Source organism: Elephas maximus, chromosome 4 (genome assembly GCF_024166365.1).
Source record: "Elephas maximus indicus isolate mEleMax1 chromosome 4, mEleMax1 primary haplotype, whole genome shotgun sequence".
Classification (NCBI taxonomy): Eukaryota; Metazoa; Chordata; class Mammalia; order Proboscidea; family Elephantidae; genus Elephas; species Elephas maximus.
In genome coordinates this window covers 88,738,974-88,758,869 of record NC_064822.1, presented here as the reverse complement: position 1 = coordinate 88,758,869, position 19,896 = coordinate 88,738,974, and the positions used below count along the sequence as shown (strand labels likewise).

The 19,896-nt window shown below is 39.0% G+C and overlaps 1 protein-coding gene across 3 annotated transcripts in view; it reads left to right on the top strand.

The window, feature by feature from the left end:
- The window catches only part of TMTC1 (transmembrane O-mannosyltransferase targeting cadherins 1), a 335,228-nt gene that overhangs the window by 153,574 nt on the left and 161,758 nt on the right, over positions 1–19,896 (top strand). For all 3 annotated transcript variants that reach the window (XM_049882736.1, XM_049882737.1, XM_049882735.1), the window contains exons 6-7: positions 3,504–3,585; positions 6,013–6,116. In XM_049882736.1, the coding sequence (XP_049738693.1) occupies positions 3,504–3,585; positions 6,013–6,116 (186 nt within the window). The remainder of the gene's footprint in view (positions 1–3,503; positions 3,586–6,012; positions 6,117–19,896) is intronic.

Here is a 19,896-nt window from a genome sequence, read left to right as displayed (position 1 = left end):
TTTATGGGCCTGTCTAATCTTTGGCTGAAGGGTGAACCTTAAGAGTGACTTCAGTACTGACTTAAAAGGGTTTCTGGGGACCATACTCTTAGGGTTTCTCCGGTTACAGACAAGAGAAGGCTTTATAAATTTAACTCACTGGAACAATCATAATGTGGGCATTGGGTGAAAAAAAACATGATGAATTTTGCCAAATTTAACATTGAAAAAAAATCCTGAACTCTGTGGTTTATTTTTCTGTAGAAAAGAAAACCACTTCTAATTTTTCCTCTGTATTAAAGTAGACAAGCAACAGAGGAATCTTGAGAAATGGAGAGTCCAGAAGTAGGCCAACCTAAGAAAAAAAAAAAAAAAAGAAGCACTTCTTAATTCAGATATATTACAACTCTAGTCCCCCCTACTCCGGCATCTTTACTTTCCCACATTGTCCTCTCATTGCCTTCCTGCTGCCATTTCTCTCACACCCTGTAAAGGAGTAGCAGAAATATCCAAGGATGATCTTTGTTGAGTTGGTTTGGAAACAATGGTCACAGTAGAGACAGAGCTGAGAGAAGGATACTTGGCAGAGCTTTACCCTTTTGAAAGCATGGGCGCATTTGAGACTGAAGATCAAAAACAAGGACTTTGTTTCAGAAAAATACACCAAAGCAAAAGTACACAAATTTTTACTGACAGGTTCAAGAAGTTGTGACTCCCGTAAGCCCACTTTGGGGCAGTAGGTACATCCCTGTGTTGTGAGAGCTAACAGTATCCTTGGCCTTCCTCCTTGGTGAGCTCTCTGTTGGGAGGTAAGGGAGGAGAAACGGATGTAAATTGAGTGTTTGGGGATTGATCCAGTCCAGAGCTTGCGAAAAGCTTACGCTAGTGATTTTCAGACTCACCCCATTTTCTCCAAACATTCATTACTTGAATGATAAGGGGTTCTGAGCATGTATCACTTCCACATCTGTTTATGAACCAGGAAGAGAAGGGAATTGAGAAGGTGCATGACTGCTTCTGAGAGAGCCTGTCATCTCCTTTTAGTGCCATTTGGATACATTTAACTGTTATAAAACACAGAGGGCCTTGTATATTTTGTAAGGAATCATCAAGGTGAATATTTCTTTGTGAGGCACTAACCCACTCTAGTAACTTCAGGCCTTACAAAATAATTTTTCTCCTTAGGGAACATTTCCTCATTCAAATACAAATTTTAAGAGATGCTGGGTAGAACTCCTTTGAGGAAAAAATTGGATTTAAAAGAGTAAAAGAAAAGAAAAATAAGAAAAACAGTAGGGAAAATAAGGATGAGATGGGAAATGCTTGCAAGATTTTGTGATTTGATTCAACTTTTCTTGTTTCCTCTTCTCTGTACTTTAAAATGTAGAAATTTGTATGTAGGTAAAAATAACTCATTTTAGGTTTTCAGTTGGTATTTGTTAATAGTCTCCTCCTACTTCTCTTTCATCGTCTTTGTTGAGTCAGTCAGTCATATGTCATATATGTAGATATACTGAGTTCTCACTTTGTACCAGTGAGTGGGCTGTGACCGATGCAGGGTCCACACCAGGTTCCTGCCCCTCCAGAAGATGACATTCTTGTAACCTGTGTTGGTTCCAAAGGACATTGGCAGACAAGAAAATTATTTATTGAGTGTGGTGAGCTCTGCTCCCAACGCTGATGCTTACTGACGTTGTAACCTTGGAAAAAATTTCTTAACTTCACGTGATCTTAGTACCCCTTTTTTTAAAGCCATAAAACAGATTAGTGAAATATTTTGTGGGTGAAGGGTACCTATGTTGTCTCTCTCAAATATATTAAGTAGGTAAGCAAACTCTTATTTTGTTTAAGATTATCTTTGTGACCAGTTTAACCATATGTAAAAATGGCACAGGGACTTCTGACCTCCTCCAGCTTCATGAAGGGAGAAAAATCACCATCAACATCAGTTGCCCAAGGCTGATTGCTATGAAGTGGAGGTCTAACATACCTCTACCCTCAAACCTTTTTACCAGTTTTGACACCAGCCGTCCCTTCCACGGTACTCTCTACTTCTCTGCTGGGCTTGATAATTCATTGCAGTGGCCACACAGAACTCACAGACAATACTTAGGATTATGGGATTTATTAGGGAAGTAACAGGATACTTAAGGATCAGGATGACTCAGAATATAGTTCTTAGTCAGGACAGCTTCTTGACTGTGCCCACAGGCAAGCCTCTCCCTGGCCATTGGCCTCTCAGCTTGGCCCCTCAGCCCCTTGGTTGTGCCCGGCCTCTGCCCTGCTTGGCCAAGTGTTATGAAACTCTTTAGCTCCACTGATAAGTGCCCAGAGGCACCTCACTCCATGAGTAAGACCTTGGCCCCAAGGTGTTCAGCTCTGTAGCTCCATAGGTCAACAAGCCTAGCTCCTCTAACAAGTGCCCAGAGGCACCCCACACCACCAGGAAGCCTTCTGCCTGGAAGCACTCGGCACTCTCGCTCTGTGGGTCAGCTCCCGAGCTGTCTTGAGCCAGCCTCCTGTTTCTGCTGCTGTTTGTCTGCCATTGCTTCTCGCTGTCTCAAGCTGTCTCTGGTGTTACTGCTTTCTCTCTCTGTCAGTCTACCTAGGAGGTTCTCAGCACAGGGGCCCTAGGGCCAAAGGATGTACTCCACTCCTGTCTCTTCTTCTTGGTGGTAGTGAGTTCCCCCTTTCTGCCTCTGGGATAGCTCATTTTAAGCCTAGGGGGATGGCAAAACTGACCAGTCCCCTCATTAGGGTTCCATATACCTTATTTGCATGGTCCCACTCCCACAAGGGTGACATGTACCTTATTTGCATTATTAGCAAGCTATCTAATCCCCTTGGGGGGCCAAGAACCTCATTTGCATAGTCTCACCTAGTCATTTGTTGAGAATTACAAAACCATGGTGAGAAACGCCATATAGAAGCAATCTGTTGCACCACACCATATAGTTGTCTGAGTTATTTGGGAATAGAAGGGATAGTAATATTTATAGCTATTTTTGTGCTAGCTGCTTGTGCTCAATTACTAACGTAAAGGTTGTTGGTTTGAACCCACCCAGCAGCGCCACAGAAGAAAGGCCTGAGGATCTGCTCCCATAAAGATTACAGCCAAGAAAATCCTATAGAGCAGCTCTACTCTGTAACACATGCAGCTGCCAAGAGCTGGAATCGACTCTGGCAATGGGTTTGGTTTTGGTTTTGGTGCTAGCACCTCTTCCATACATTATCTGATTTATTTCTAACAACTGTCCTGTGATGTAGATACTCTTATTATCATCATTTTTTAAGTGAGAAAAACAGAGATGCAGAGAGGTTAAGAAATATACCCAAGGTCTCCCAGGCAGTAGGCAGCAGGACTGGGGGACTGCAATTCAGGGGATCTGGTTTCAGAAGCCATGCACCTAGCTTCCATCCTTTACAGCCTTTTGCAGGGTTACAGCATATTCATGTTGAAAGGAGAACGTCTTATGTGGCAGACTCTTACAGTTAATTAAGAATTGTTTTTTTTCCTGTTTCAGGTATCTAACAGCAAGCAGCAATAGAGATTTCCTGCTTACCATGAAGCCCTTTTTAAAAAGGGCTGTTTTGGTCGTAAGTTATGTAAGTATACATATATGTGCTTTTGAGATATCTGATAAGGAATATTTCTACTTTACTTGGTTCAGAGACACAATCTGGATTATTTAATAGAGTCAGCAATAGATTCTAACAATATGATTTTAGTATCAAAGCATTTATATGCCATAAATGTTAAAGAAAGCATTAAAAGTTATATATGGAAGAATTCTAGGTACATATAAACTTAATGACACAGCAGTGTGAACTACAGTATGTTACAAGTCCCTTTCATGCTACGGTTGCTGAGATGGTTTCAAGAAGAGGCAACACAAACCTGGCCATACCGTTTTCTGTTGCTGAGTAACAAATCACCCCAAAATTTCACGGCTTAAAACAGCAACCATTTATTTGCCCTAGATGCTTTAGTCTGGGCAGTACTCATTCAGATGGTTCTTCGGCTCATCATGATTGTTGGCTGAGGTTACCCGAGCCAGTTCATTCAGCTGTCGCCTGGGCTAAGTCACCTTGGTCTCTCCCTCTGTCATATTTCATCCTCTAAGGCTTTTCCGTGTGGCCTGTCTCTCAGGATAGCCAGGATTCCCTTACAGCATGGCAACTGGGTTCTAAAAGGAGAACCCAAAAGTTGCAAGACTCCTCAAAGGTTAGGCCCAGAACTGGCACAGTATACCTTCTACCACCTTCTGATGGACAAAGCAAGTAACAAGAACAACCCAGATTTAAGGGGAAGGGAAATTGACTGTATTTTTCGATTGGAGGAGCAGGATGTGTTTATAAAGAGAGTGGGAATTTTGGGTGGCCATCTTTGGCAACTATTGCATTAATCATCCTCTTATGTTTGTTGGACGGTCCTATTCAATAAGGTTAGGAGACCAGCCTCTTATGGTATTGCTGTTTGTCCTAAGTTTCCTATCAAAATTTATAAGATTTTACATGAAACTTTTAAAAATGTCTTCCAATTCCAGTGTTAACAATTAACTTGAATATTTTTCTCAACACTAAAATGTGTTTATGGAAGAAGATGAATGTGCATATACTGAATGAAGTGGAGATCTTTGACTGGGAAGTTTCATCAAAAGGAGCAAAAGAATTTCTCTGAAGAGTTCCCCAGTGTTTTTGCATAGAATTAAAATGAGTTGACACCTGTTCCAGAGCAATTGATTTTCTTAGAGTTGTTTGGGAATGCAATTGATTTCACGTTATTGTTGTGATAAAAGTTGTCAAATATCAGTCATTTTGTTCTCTCTAAATTTTTCTCTCAAAGCCCTTTTTGCTGTTTTTCTCCTTATTCTTTTGGTTTATTGAAGCATCAGGGCTTTTTCCTTCTCCGTAGTATTTTTCGTAAATTCATATTCTTTTAGATGCTTTGCCTGCTATGTAGTTGACATTGCCATTATCATATCTTTAAGGATTTAAAATCAGTTTGAAAATTTGCCCATCACCTTGATCTACCCTGTAGCAGGGCATTGTGTGAATATGAAAGTTAAGATGACCTTAAATTGCTGCTTAGACATTATTTATTGTCGGTATGCTTTTGGCTGACATTATATATTCATTCTAAATTTTTTGGATTTGGGGTCACTTATGTAAAAGGCAGTCATCAAAAAAGTCAGTGATATTCAAGAAAAAAAAAAATTTGAACCGTAACCACCCGAAACTTAATCTTTTCGCTTTTATTCAGGCCAAGATTTCCCTGTAATTTAAACAGAAACAATGCAATTGGCCCTAATTGAAATGAGAATTACATGTAGAAGGTCTTTGTGGGGGAACTCTACTCTGGACAAAACTCATCCACAGAAGTGTCTCTGTCATCTATGGTTCCCTTGCTCACCTTAGCAACAGAAAATTCCATAGGGCGAATAAAATGCATTCTCTGGGATTTGTTGAAATAACCCTTCAGGAACATTCTGCTTTAGGGCGTTCAAGGACTGGAATTGCTCCCAAGTGTTTTCATTCAAGACCCAGCAGTAGTATTAGGTTTCATTTAAAATTAACTTTCATGGGGCTATGTGAGTGGAATGGGTAAGAGTTTGGGGTTTGAAGGACAGTAACATAAGTTCACCTCCTGGATTCTGTAATTTATAATGTGTGAGACCCTGGGAAAATTATCTCTGAGTCACAACTTCCTCATCTACTTCTAGTTTTGTTATGAGGCTTCAGGTGAGATATAAGGCTTCTACTGCAGTGGATAATAGCTAGCAAGTGACTAATACAGCTCTTATTATGAATTTGTATATCTCTTCCTCATCACCTTCATTGCTTACCGTCCTCCCTACCCAGCTATTTCTACTCTTCCCTCTCATCCTGAATACTAGAATTTTAGAAATGCTCACTATAAGCAGTGTTTGCAAAACAAAGTATTTGTAAAGCACCTGGAAGGTATCCTTCAGAAAGGTGAGACTTAGCCCAGCATGTGTTTATTTTCTTACCACATCTCCTTGTTCTCTGAAGGTGATTATAATTTTGTACTTCCGTCTGTGGATAATGGGAGGATCCATGCCGCTCTTTTCAGAGCAAGATAATCCAGCTTCATTTTCGCCTTATATTCTTACAAGGTCAGTAGAATTTTTTTTTTTAAACCTCCGCTTGGAATTTGTTGGATAGTTTTAAATAATCTTAATTTATATGATAGCTTGACTTTGCACTTTAAGAAGAGTTGTGTTCTATTCAGTGTGTAGGGGGAGAAGAAACTATTGTTCATGCATTTGAAATACTTTTCAGCAAATGGAGAAACTGGAGATGTTTTATCAGTACTATTAATGTTGTTCTCATATTGGTATGTACTTGTTTATCTAACAAGTATTTTATTGGGTACTTATCAATAACAAATATCTATTGAGTCACCCATATGGCAAATGTTACAGAACAATGCACAGATAAAAGTATAGAAGTTTGTTGGACAGTACTTGGAATTGGACAAGACTATTCTCATTTCTAACAACAAATGGAAGTTAGGGAATCCCTACGCCACCTTCACTTCTGACCAGCTGGCTACAAATTTGAAAGTTACCACTACCCCCTCAGGTTCAGTAATTTTCTAGAATGATTCACAGAACTCAGGAAAGTACTATAATTACGGTTACAGCTTTGTGATAACAAAAGAATACAAACCAGAATCATCCAAAAGGATAGACACATAGGGTGGTGACTGGGACCTGAATGGTTCAAAACGTGAAGCTTCCATGTCCTCAAGGAAACATTACACTCCTGGGGTCGATGTTTGGAAATATGTGCAAGGAATATTGGCAACCAGGAAGCTCTCCCAACCTTAATGTACAGAGTTTTTGTAGCGGCTTCATTACGTAGGTGTACTTGATTGAATCATTTAGTTGTGTGGTTGAACTCAATTACCAGTGCCTTTTCCTTCCCCAGAGAGGTCAGGCTGGTATCATGTGGCTCAAAATTCCACCTTTCTGGCATGGCTACCCCCTGTCATGAGTCATCTCACTGAGATACTCGAGGGACCCCACCATGAGATACATCCTTAGCATAAACTATCAGGTGTGATCTGGGGAGCGCACTATGAATAGCAAAGATGCTCCAGTCACTTGGGAAATTGCAAGAGTTTAGAGGCTACCTCTCAGGAACCATGGACAAAGACCAACCAAATTCTTTATTACACAGACATAATAACCACTTGTAAGATTAAAAACAGGGGTGAAAGTAGCAAATGAACAACAATATTTACTAAGATACACCTAATTATATATTGCTGTTTGTCCTTATGAGTTGTAGAGATTTGGGGTCAAGATCAATGGATCTTGTTCATTAAGAAGATTTTTATAGAAAGGTATGATACCGTTTCCATGGTTAAGGAAACTATTTAAAAATCTCATTATTCCAGCCAGAACTGTACAAGTAATCTTAAATTAGCATAATTTGCTATACTTTCTTTTTTTTTTTTTTTCGTACTCATCCTCACTTGCTGGTTGGCTTTTGGAAAGAGAGATCTAGTTTTTTAATTTGTTACAGAATATTTTGGGAGGTATTAGTAGTTGCTATGCTATCTTTATGCTATCTTTAGTAACCCTAAAATAAGTAGGGAAAACCCTTGTCATAGGCATTTAATAAACATTTCTTTTTTATCCTCTTTTAAAAGTTCCAATTTGATTTTAAGGCAGTGTGAACTACAGTATATTACAAGCCCCTTTCATGCTATAGATGCTGAAGTGGTCTCAAGAAGAGGCAACACAAACCTGGCCATATCCGTTTTCTGTTGCTGAGTAACAAACCACCCCAAAATTTAGTGGCTTAAAACAACAGCAACCACTGATTTGCCGTAGATCAAATTGGAACAGACTCTGGTGAGCTGGAGGCTGTTGCGTGACAGGTGGATTAAAAGAGTTTTCTTTTATCTAGGAAAGTAAAAATTAACAAATATCAACAACTCTTTATTTCCTACACCATTGAAACTGTTTAACATAGTACCTGATTAAATGAAATAATAGAACCTTTGAGAAAATATTTATCCTGCAATTATTTTACTTTTGACTTAAAATTGGCCAATGGTAGCAGATTCCTTAAGTGATTGATTTAACTAGTTGAGAGTGATATAAATTACTTGTTTTCTGTTTTTGTCATGAAAAAAATCATTTTCAGTTTAATGTCCTTTATTCTTCCCCTAATACTTGGCAGATTATTCTTTTTCTTTCACTGGATGAGTTAGCAAGAGCTGGGCATTTTAAGTAGATAAACTATGTAAAGAGTTTAGCATCATACCATACATCATCTAGAGTAAGTGCTCAATAAATAGTAGCTTTTATTCAAATTATTATTGTTACTGTAATGATTATTTTTCCTCCAGTGCCTTCATCAAGCTCCTTGGAAAACACATACCCACACCCATGCACAGACATATTGTGGTTGTTGTGCGCTGTTGAGTCGATTCCAACTCATAGTGACCCCATATGACAGATTAGAACTGTCCCAGAGGGTTTGCTAGGCTGTAATCTTTACAGGACCAGATAGCCGGGTCTTTTCTCCCTCAGAGCCACTGGTGGGTTCAAACCACCAAACTGTGAGCATGGCTGGGAAAAGACTGTCCTGGTGGAGGAACTGTATCCTTGAGTGTTCCTTGGCCTGAATTTTAACTTTTTACCTCCCTAATAAACCCCATAATCGTGAGTATGTTCTGTGAGATCTGGGTGATCATTGCAATGAATTATCAAACCCAGCACAGAAGTAAAGAGTGCTGTGGGACGGACGGTTGGTGTCAGAATTGGTAAAGATGGGGAGAGAGAAGGCTTGTCTAGTCTCTACCTCATGGGAGTCAGCCTTGTGCTCTCGATCTTGGTTCTCCTTTCCCCTTGTGAAGTTAGAGCAGGTCAAACACTGCCCCCAAGCTATTTTTATACTTATCTAGTCAATCTGCTGTGATAAACTCTTGAGGCTTTCAGACATAATTATGTTGACAGTTGTAATAGCCTTTCTTCAGCATATACTGTTGCTATAATGTTTCAAATATTCAGATGCAGTATTGTTAAATGTTCATAGTTTCAAATACCCTTTAACATCATCTAGTATTATTTTCATGATAGTAACTACCACTTTAAAAAAAAAAAACTTGGAAAGATAGATAAAACTTTAAACCTTGACCTATAGCCCATTTATATTTTGGCTTAATTTTATCTCTGAAAGGCAACAGATTGTTGTATTTTGTTTTTATGCCAGGCAGTGATGTTTAAATGTTTTAATTGATAAATTTCTATTACTTTTTTTGCCCTGTATGTTTTTCTTTGTTGTTTCTAGTATTTTTTCTTTAAGGTTCTTTATTTCCATGAAAAAAGTATACCTTTCAATATTAACCCACTTTTATAATAAATATTATATTACAGCTATCATTACTGTCAACATATTTCTGACCAAATAAATCTTGAATACACTTTCAGAAGTCATTTGGAATCACACCTCTAGTGTTGGCTTACCCCGTCCAAATGGTCTAGAATCTTTATAAATTGTTGTTTATATCTTCTGTTTTTAAAAAATGTTGTCTAATTAATCCTTTAATTTAACTTGACATCTTTAACCTGGATTTTTGTTAATATTGCAATCTACTTGTCCTTATTAAGTATCTCTAATTGGCTTTCAAAATTTCCAGGGCTCCTTGTCTGAATATTTTTAATACCTCATTAATAAGGAGTTCAGATTCTGTAGCACCTTAAGTAGCTACTTTGTGCCTTCAGGAGAAATATTAACTTTGCCAGATCTGTTCTTGAATAATAGGTCTGTTTCCTTTAGCTTTGGGTCACTTTCCCTTAAAGCTTTCTTTTCTTCTGAATTTGAGCATCAGGACTGTATTCATTCTTATCTTTATAGTTACAGACAGCCTGTTCCCCCAGGTTACCAGCCTCCCGAAGCCTAAGATGCATAATCAAAAAAAGACATGGAAGAGAACAAGAACAGACTCCTCTCAACTCCCCAACCATTTCAGTCATATCTCTGTCACCAGTAAGGAATTACCTGCTCCCACGTTCCGTGGGAAGACCTGGTGGCACAGCAGTTAAGAGCTCGGTTACTAGCCAAGAGTTTGGCAGTTAGAATCCACCAGCCACTCCTTGGAAGCCTTAGGGGGTGGTTCTACTCTGTCCTATAGGGTTGCTATGAGTTGAATTTGACTCAGATGGTAGCAGGGAACAGGGATGGTGCTTGGTGTCAGGGAAAGATGGCTTCGATCTCTAACTCACTGTCTGCCTAGCTCTACCATCTTTGTTGCCAAGAGGGTTGGGTTGCATTTTCTCCTTGCTGTTGGCCAGAAAATAAGTTCTTCCGTGGAACCCCTGGCAAAGTTAGAGCCTTGGGCCAGTCATTTACTAGGTTCTGCCTTTTACTTCCAAGCATTTTTTTTTTTTTTTTCAGAGGGGTAGATAGTTCATCCAGGACTTTTGTATATGAATCCATCCAAGCAACTATACTCTGGCATTTCAATTAAAAGTGATACATAATATAATGCACAGAAGCAGCAGTCAATAAATCATTAGGTAAATCTGCTACAAGCGACCTCTTTAAAGTGTTGAAAAGCAAAGATGTCACCTTGAAGACTAAGGTGCTTCTGACCCAAGCCATGGTGTTTTCAGTCGTCTCCTATGCATATGAAAGCTGGACGATGAATAAAGAAGACTGAAGAAGAATTGACACCTTTGAATTGTGATGTTGGAAAAGAATATTGAACATACCATGGACTGCCAAAAGAACAAACAAATCTGACTTGGCAGAAGTACAACCGGAATGCTCCTTAGAAGCAAGGATGGCGAGACTACGTCTCACATGCTTAGAACATGTCAGGAGGGATCAGTCCCTGGAGAAGAACATCATGCTTGGTAAAGTAGAGGGTCAGCGAAAAAGAGGAAGACTCTCAATGAGATGGATTGACACAGTGGCTGCAACAATGAGCTTAAACATAACAGTGTTCATGAGGATGGCATAGGACCGGGCAGTGTCTCGTTCTGTTTTGCATAGGGTCCCTGTGAGTTGGAACTAACTCGATGGGACCTAACAACAACAACGATAATATCCTCATAATTATACCTTTATAATTTTCCACTGCTTTCTTTGAAAAAAAAAATACTTATCTTTCTGTTCTTATGTTTCAAACTTAAAACATGTAGGTACTCAGGGACATTTCAGTGACAATTGTTGTGAATGACTTTTCGCATTCCTCTAAGATGTCTGTTTTAAAACAGACTCTTTTGAACATTTACAAAATTGTCTTTAATTTCTTTCCCAAGTAAGGTTTCTACCCTGCTTAAATGACTCGTAGACCTCTAGTATGCTGATGATTCTCAAATTGAATTACCTTTGTCTGTTTCCTAATTCTTGTGGTTTTTCTTTCCTTCTCATCACTTGTGCATTTTAGCTGTGACTTAGCCTGCTCTGTGAGCCTTTCTTTACTAATTGCAGGTTTATCATTCTGCTGTTGGTTTGTTTCCATTGATGCCTTACCTCCTTTACAAGATTTATAAACTTTGTGCATTTTCAGTAGCACCTTTGTTTCTTTCTTGCAAGCATTATTTCTTCTCTTAGGGTGTATAGCTAAGAGTAGACTTGGCCAGAAGGAGCCATGGTAGCGCTGTGGTTAAGCACATAGCTGCTAACCAAAAGATCAACAGTTCAAACCCACCAGCTGCTCCACAGAAGAATGATGTGGCAATCTGCTCCTTAAAGATTACAGCCTTGGAATCCCTATGAGGTGGTATGGTGGAGCTCTGGTGACGCAGTGGTAACCAAAAAGTCAGCAGTTCGAATCTACCAGCCGCTCTTTGGAAAGCCTTTGGTATACTTTTACTCTGTCCTGTAGCGTCACTATGAGTCAGAATCAACTAGACAGTAACGGGTTAGGTTAGGTTAGGTTAGATCACTTGGTAACTCTATGTTTAACCTTTTGAGGAAATGCCAGTTCATTTTTCAAACCAGCTGCACCATTTTACATTCCCATCAGCAATGTGTGAGGGTTCCAACTTTTCTACATCCTCATCAATGCTTGTCACTATTTTTTTATTATAGCCATTCTAGTGGGCGTGAAGTGGTATTTCACTGTGGTTTTAATTTGCATTTTCCTGAGGACTAGTGATGTTAATTATCTTTTCATGTGTTTATTGGCCATTTCTGTATCTTCTTTGGAGAAATGTCTAGTCAGAGCCTTTGTCTATTTTTTTTTTAATAGGGTTATTTGTCTCTTTGAGTTGTAACAATTCCTTGTATATTTTAAATGAAATTCCATTATCAGATACATGGTTGGTTTACAAACATTTTCTTCTGTTCTGTGGGTTGTCTTTTCACTTTCTTGGTAGTATCCTTTGAAGCACAAAACTTTTTAATTTTGATAAAGTCCAGTTTATCTGTGTTTTGTTTGTACTTTCAGTGTTAGATCTAAGAAGCCTCTGCCTCACTCAATGTCATGGATTGAATTATGCCCCCCCAAAAAATATGTGTATGAACTTGGTTAGGCCATGATTCCCAGTATTGTGTGGTTGTCCTCCATTTTGTGATTGTAATTTTATGTTAAGAAGATTAGGGTAGGATTGTAACACCGCCCTTACTCAGGTCACCTCCTTGATCCAATGTCAAGGAAGTTTCCCTGGGGTGTAGCCTGCACCACCTTTTATCTTACAAGATAAAAGGAAAGAGGAGCAAGCAGAGAGTTGGGGACCTTATACCACCAAGAAAGCAGTGCCAAGAGCAGAGCATGTCCTTTGGACCTGAGGTTCCTGTGCTGAGATGCTCCCAGATCAAGGGAAGGTGGATGACAAGGACCTTTCTCCAGAGCTGACAGAGAGAGAAGACCTTCCCTCTACCTTTGCTTTAGAGCAAATGTCCTAAATTTGGACTTCTAGCCTACTAGACTGTAAGAAAATAAAATTTTCTTTCTTAAAGCTATCCACTTGTGGTATTTCTGTTATAGCAGCGCTAGATGACTAAGATACTCAAATTCTCTTCTGAGCTGGCTTTCTCAAGTTCCTGCTTCCCTCATTAATGGGTTATATGAATGTTTAGTTTTCACTTTATATTTGTATGAGGATTACGTGTTTAATATTTTAAAATTATACTTTGATATACTTTATGTTAACAGCAGTTTCGAAGCTCTTTGGAATTTCTTATTTTGACTCTTGGGCATGTCAAACTGTATAGTAAATTGTTACAAAATCTAGAGTCAATATTATTCAGGATACACAAGGCCCTTACCTTTTTTTTTTTATGCGAATTTTTTTCTTTTATTGTACTTTACCTGAAGGTTTACAGAACAAACTAGCTTCTCATTAAAAAGTTAGTGCTAGCTTCTCATTAAAAAGTTAGTGCACATATTGTTTTTCACATTGGTTAACAACCCCATGACATGTCAATAGTCTCCCCTCTCAACCTTGGGTTCCCTATTGCCAGCTTTCCTGTCTCCTCCTGTCTTCTAGTCCTTGCCCCTAGGCTGGTGTGCCCCTTTAGTCTCGTTTTGTTTTATGGGCCTGTCTAATCTTTGGCTGAAGGGTGAACCTCAGAAGTGACTTCATTACTGAGGTGAAAGGGTGTTCAGGGGCCATACTCTCAGGCTTTCTTCAGACTCTGTCAGGCCAGTAAGTCTAGTCTTTTTTTGTGAGTTACAATTTTGTTCTGCATTTTTCTCCAGCTCTGTTCAGGACCCTCTATTGTGATCCCTTTCAGAACAGTCAGTGGGTGGTAGCTGGGCACCATCTAGATGCACTGGACTCAGTCTGGTGGAGGCGGTGGTAGTTGTGGTCCATTAGTCCTTAGGACTAATCTTCGCCTTGTGTCTTTAGCTTTCTTCATTCTCCTTTACCTCCAAAGGTGTGACACCAGTGGAGTATCTTAGATGGCCATTCACAAGCTTTTAAGACCCCAAACACTACTCACCAAAGTAGAATGTAGAACATTTTTTTTATAAACTATGTTATGCCAGTTGAGCTAGATGTTCCCCGAGACCATGGTCCCCATCACCCTTAGCCCAGTAATTCGGTCCCTCAGGGTACCTTTTCATTTTAACCCAAGCGTCCAGACTATGTTACCTGTCAGTCATTCTGTGTGACTAGTCAATGACTTTTCTAACCTCTAATTAATTGGGATTGTGTGGATCAATTCAGTGACATGACATTGAGTTGTAATTATGTCTACTTTTGACTTGAGAAGAAAACTATAATTAAAAGTTGAAGAACAAAGGAATCATTATAGTTTGATTTTAAGAAAAGACAATCTATGAGGAGAGAGTATAGTCTCTGCACATGCAAGATCCCAGGCATATCAGGGTACTGGATGCAGGTACCAAGTAGGACAGAGAAAAGATCTCTGGTTCATGGGAGTTCTGAATGCCTCTGGGGCAGAGAGTTTTCACTTTCAAAGTCTGTTCCCTGCTTACATGACATTTCTGTAGGAACAAGAGCCAGAACAGAAGATTTCACTGGAGATAAAAGAAGTAGAGAGTGAGTAGTAAATCTGAGAGACAAAAAAAAAGAAGAAAAAAAAAAAGATAGTGATTTGAGAATCTTGAAAGTAGAAGGGGGTTATACCCAAGAATTGAGGGATGGATTTGAGGCCAGGAAGCCTGAATCAGAAAGATAAAATTAAGGACGAGTATAAGCAACTGGGTTGGGTGGGATAGGCAAAGGTGGAGAATGGGGCTGAGGGGGTGGGAGTGATTGTCTAGATTTGCACTGTCCAGTAAGGTAACCATCAGCCACATGTTGGCTGCTGAGCATGTCAAATGTGGCTAGTCCAAATAGAGATGTGCTGTGAGTATGAAGTCCGTACTGGATTTTGAAGAGTTAGTAAGAATAAAAAGGGCACCTAACAACAATGTATTGATTACACATTTGAAATGATAATACTTTGGATTCAGTTGTCAAAACAAAATATATTAATAAAATTAATTTCACATGTTTCAATTTACTTTTTTTGATGTGGCTAATAGAAAATTTAAAATGACATATACTTCCATTATAATTCTTTTGAACAGTGCTGACCTAGAACAAGTACTGGGGTTCCTGGCTCAACTTTATGACAGAAAGAAATGGAAGGATGAATGAGTTGGCCAGGCAGACAGGATGGGCAGGGGGAGGTGGGGGCATAATGTGAAGCCTGCTGTCTGCCTCTGGTTTAGGTGATCTCTAATCTAATCTAACCCATTGCTGTTGAGTTGATTTTGACTCATAGCAACCCTATAGGACAGTTGAACTGCCTCATAGGGCTTCTAAGGAGCTGGTGGTGGATTCAAACTGCTGATCTTTTGGACTTCATTGTGAGTGGTGGAAGGATGTTTATCTCATTCTGGCTTTCGGTAGGAAGACTGACTTAGAATTTGAGTCTCATCTGAAAAAAAAAAATGCCCTTAAGAACCCAAAACCATGAATTACCAAGACTGGCACGTCTGGTAATTACCATCCAAAATTGTGCCCTGACTAGAGCCACACAGGATTTTGTGGTTTACTTCAGCCAGGTTGACAAACCTGGCTATGCCTCAAAAACACTTGGGAATTGTGTTGAAGTACCAATTTTGGGGTCTGATGCCCTGATATTCTTTTTCTATGGAGTCAGTGGACTTGCATTTGAGAAGTGATGGAATAGATTTATATGCAATTTGTCCTTTCAGAGAAGTGTCATTTAACCAAGTGTTACTCTTCTATTTCTATGAGTATTAATGTTTAGAAATGTGATACTTACACATTTAATCTTGTATCTCTGGAATTGAAAATAAACGTGTACGTTAAGTACGACTCTTACCTAGAGCTGGGACCTTAGTTTTCATCTTCCCAGGTTTGGAGGGATGAGCCCATAAAGCGGTGTATACTTGCTAGAAGCATTGCCTTTATAATATTGAAAATGGTTCTCTTTCAAATCCAGGAAACAGATAAAATAGGATTTTCAGTGCAAGAATATGAAGGCCCCTTCTCAACAGCATGTTTTTTTCATGAGATGTAGCCCTAAAAAAGCAGGCAGAATAGATTTGCTTAAGTGGGTAGATCTGTTTCTGCTAGTCAAAGGCTTATAGGAATATATGCAAATTGCTCTGTGGGAAAACAATAAGATTTAGGAAATAATAAGGTGGAGGTAACATTCAACATCTTCCTCCTAAAGAAGCTTTTTTCTCTTTTTCCAATTTTGATTGATGGTTTCAAACAGACACAGTCTTTTGATCATTTCAGTCTTAGGGCACTGTGTGTCCCTAATATTTATGTTCCCTGAAGCCCCTTAATGGGCCTGTCTCATAATAAACTCTCAACAAATGTTTATTGAATTGAAATAAAAATGTTCTCCTTTTTCTTTTTCGATACTACATTGTGCCTTTAAAGAAAGGTGTGCAAAATAAGATGCTCTGTTCTTGCTGGGGCAACTAGTAGGGTGGTTTGTTACCAAAAGCCAAACCCATTGCCGTCGAGTCATTTCCAGCTCAGAGCGACCCTATAGGACAGAGTAGAACTGCCTCATAGGGTTTCCAGAGAGCACCTGGTAGATTCGAACTGCCAACTTTTTTGGTTAGCAGGATCACCCAAGGAAGCATGCTACAGATAGAGATTTCTTAGTTCATCTCATAGAAACTGTGATTGAATAGGACATGGGGTTGGGTGAAAGAATCTGTGTTTGATCAGCAGTGTCAGTCCTCTGAGGGGTCAGCCCTTTTAAGATCCACAGGTTTAAATTATGTCTTCTGTGGCTGAAGAACTCTTACAGGGAAAATGTTGCCCGCATTGTGTTTTTTTTGTGCTATATTCATAGAAAAGTAGCTTCAGGGGGATGAGACTATCAAGATCATCAAGTCAAGTTTCTAAGCTAAGATGACACTTTGCAGTAGTAATTTAGGAAATTTGTCTTGGACCCTAGGAAGAAAGGTATACAAGGAAGAGGAAAGAGGAGGGAGTGAGAAAAAGAAAGTCCTGGAGGCAACAAAATTTTACTTCTGGATTAGGGATCAGCTACTGGTCTAGTTCACTGATTGTTTTTTTTACGTCTTGAAGGAAACTATATGATCTTTCAAATCCACATATTGTGTGTGTTTTATAAGTTTAAATCCCTGAGAAGCTGATAACAGTTAAAGGAGCAATTCTTTTATCGTCTTCTAACATTGGAATATAAAGGAAAGAGCTGTTCTTCGTATTGAATAAAACGTCAATCCCAAGCTTTTATTTTGGGATTCTATTTCTTGCTGTAAGATGCTCTAAGAAGCATTTTTTGCAGTGCAACCAGCTGTTTGCTGTGCTGTTAGAGGAGCGTGTACACGGGGTATGCACTATGCCAGCCGTGTTTTAATTGCATAAAAGCTCAAGTTTACATGGGCTGTACTTTCGGTGGCTAAGCTGGGGTCACAGACAGGAACTTCTCCACAAAATACCAAAATTCAACCCATAGCTAAAGGATGCCCGTATGATGCAGTGGAGAGCTGGATTTGGAGCCAGAAAACCCTGCCTTGTGTGCAAAGTCTGCTGTGTTCTTGCTGTGGGACATTCAACGAGTCACAGCCTCTTGAAGACTGTTTGCTGAAAGAATGAGGGTAATGCCCATCCTTGAGATTTTGTTGGGATCAGATAACCCTTATATGTGAACTATCCTTATTTCTAAACTTGATAATGTTGTATATGATTACAGGACTTTTAAATGTGATTGGTTGGGGTTCATTAATAGAGCAACATAATTCTTGTGTGGAATTCTAGAAACCTATGCCTGATGTACAGTAAACAGTACAAGTTTGCTGAATAAAAGATGAACCTGTACTCGATGAGAAAAAGTACATTGGTATGAAATAAATATGTTTTAAATGTTTTTTAGGGAGACACAGACCTTATGTAAGAAACAAACCAAATATTTTTTTACAGATGGTGTTAGTTGCTTTTTTGCAGCTACATGGGTAAGAAGTGTTGCTGGCAGTCTTAGGTGTTGAAGCTCATTTTTAGTACTCTGATGAAGCTGTCTCTATTAATAACTGTATTAATGGCACATTAGAAAGGTCAGAGACTTAATGACATTTGAGGTTCACTTTGTAGTTTACCCATGGTAACAAGAGCTCTCATTTAAACTGTATTTATTGCATTTTAATGCAAAATAAGGGAAAAATAAGCCTGGCATAGCTTTATAATGATGCTTCTGTAACATGTGAGAGGGGAGTGTCTTTACTTTTATATTCCTCATTATTTGCTGGTGTGCCACAAGCCTGGCATGGCAGTAGGTGCTGAGGGGGACTATAAAAGGGAGAATCTGCAGTTTATGCCCTTCATCTACAGGCCTGCACAGCTGGAAGCATAGCACACATCTTAGTGGACTGTGGAAACCTGTTCTGACTATTGCCTAAGACCAAAATAAGAGCCTGAATAGCAAATATTTCCAGATTTGTAGGCATTATTTTAAGTCAGTCTGTATCAAATTTAGTTGTTAAAGCCCACCCACAGAGTTCATTTATTTAAAGAGCTGGGTGCTGAGGAAGTAGAGTTGAGTTTTGTTATTTGTGGTAGTTATGGAGCCCCAGTGGTGAGGTGGTTAAGAAGTTGGCTGCTAACCAAAAGGTTGGCAGTTCGAATCCACCAATCGCTCCTTGGAAACCCAATGGGACAGTTCTACTCTGTCCTATAGGATCACTATGAGTCGGAATCAACTTGGTGGCAACAGGTTATATTCTAGAAAGTTGCTGTGAACACTGAATTTAGCGAATATTGAAACATTGTTCTGAGGGAATACACAGGGTTAGATTCCTGGGAGCCTTTCCTCACATTTCTGTTAACCGATCAATATGTAACCTTGTTTTATGTGCATTTCTGCCTAAAAACCTTATTTAATATATATTTTTGATTCGTTAACATTGAACTCACAGCCAATAGCATTGTACCTAATGCCTGAATGAAGCTTTTCTGACACGTTTTCTCGATGAGGCACATCACAGGCTTCTTGCACTTAGGAGCACTAGACACTAGCACTTCAGCACTACACTTTGAGGCCGTTTTAAATGCAGAATCACCGACATAAAACACAAAAATTTGAAAACAACATGATTTTAAATATTTGCCTTTTGATTTGGGGGTTACAAATAAATTTCAACAAGTAGTTGAATTTTATTACAGGTGGACATGTGAATTATCTCCTTCTTTTGGCTGTTTAGAATAGTGCTGCTATGAACAATTTTGTAGATGTCCTTTGGTAAATGTATGTATGCATTTCTGTTAGGTATATATTTACCAGTGGAACTGCTAGGTCATGAAGTACGTTTATTCTACCTTCATGAATACTGTCAGATAGTTCCTAAAGTGGTTTCAGCAATTTACAGTAGTGTTTGAAAGTTTCAGCTGCTCCATGTCTTCACCAACACTTAACATGATATTTTACATTGTCAACATTCTAGTAGCAGTCATTTTTATGTGTTTTTACATTATGCATTTTTAACCCAATACTCTAGTGGGACCTATGTTCTTAATTTTCTCACAAAGTGTTATATTTTCGTTAATAATTTGAAGCCACTTTTATTTGGTGGTCCTGCCCAGACTCTCCGTCTCCTACTTTTCCATGTTTTTAAATTCCAACTAGATCTTAGTACATCTTCTCTTAATCCTCCGCTTTTTAATCTACCTCCCCTTTCTCAGAACATCATTGACATGCAGTGTGTAAGAAGTTAAGTATATTACATTATCATCCAATCATGAAATGTGTGTGTGTGTTGTCATCACCAATGAAGTGGAAAGGCCCTTGTAGAGGCAGGTGCTAGATCTTACTACCTAGGAAAGTGCACAAAGTATTGCTCAGCATTTGTTGAATTCAGATGAGGGTCTACTATTTATCAAGAAGGGTAGTGCAGGTAGTGACTTTCTTAGGTTAGTCTTGGAGAAGTTTATAGGCAGGGGACAAAGAAGCTTATGATGATAA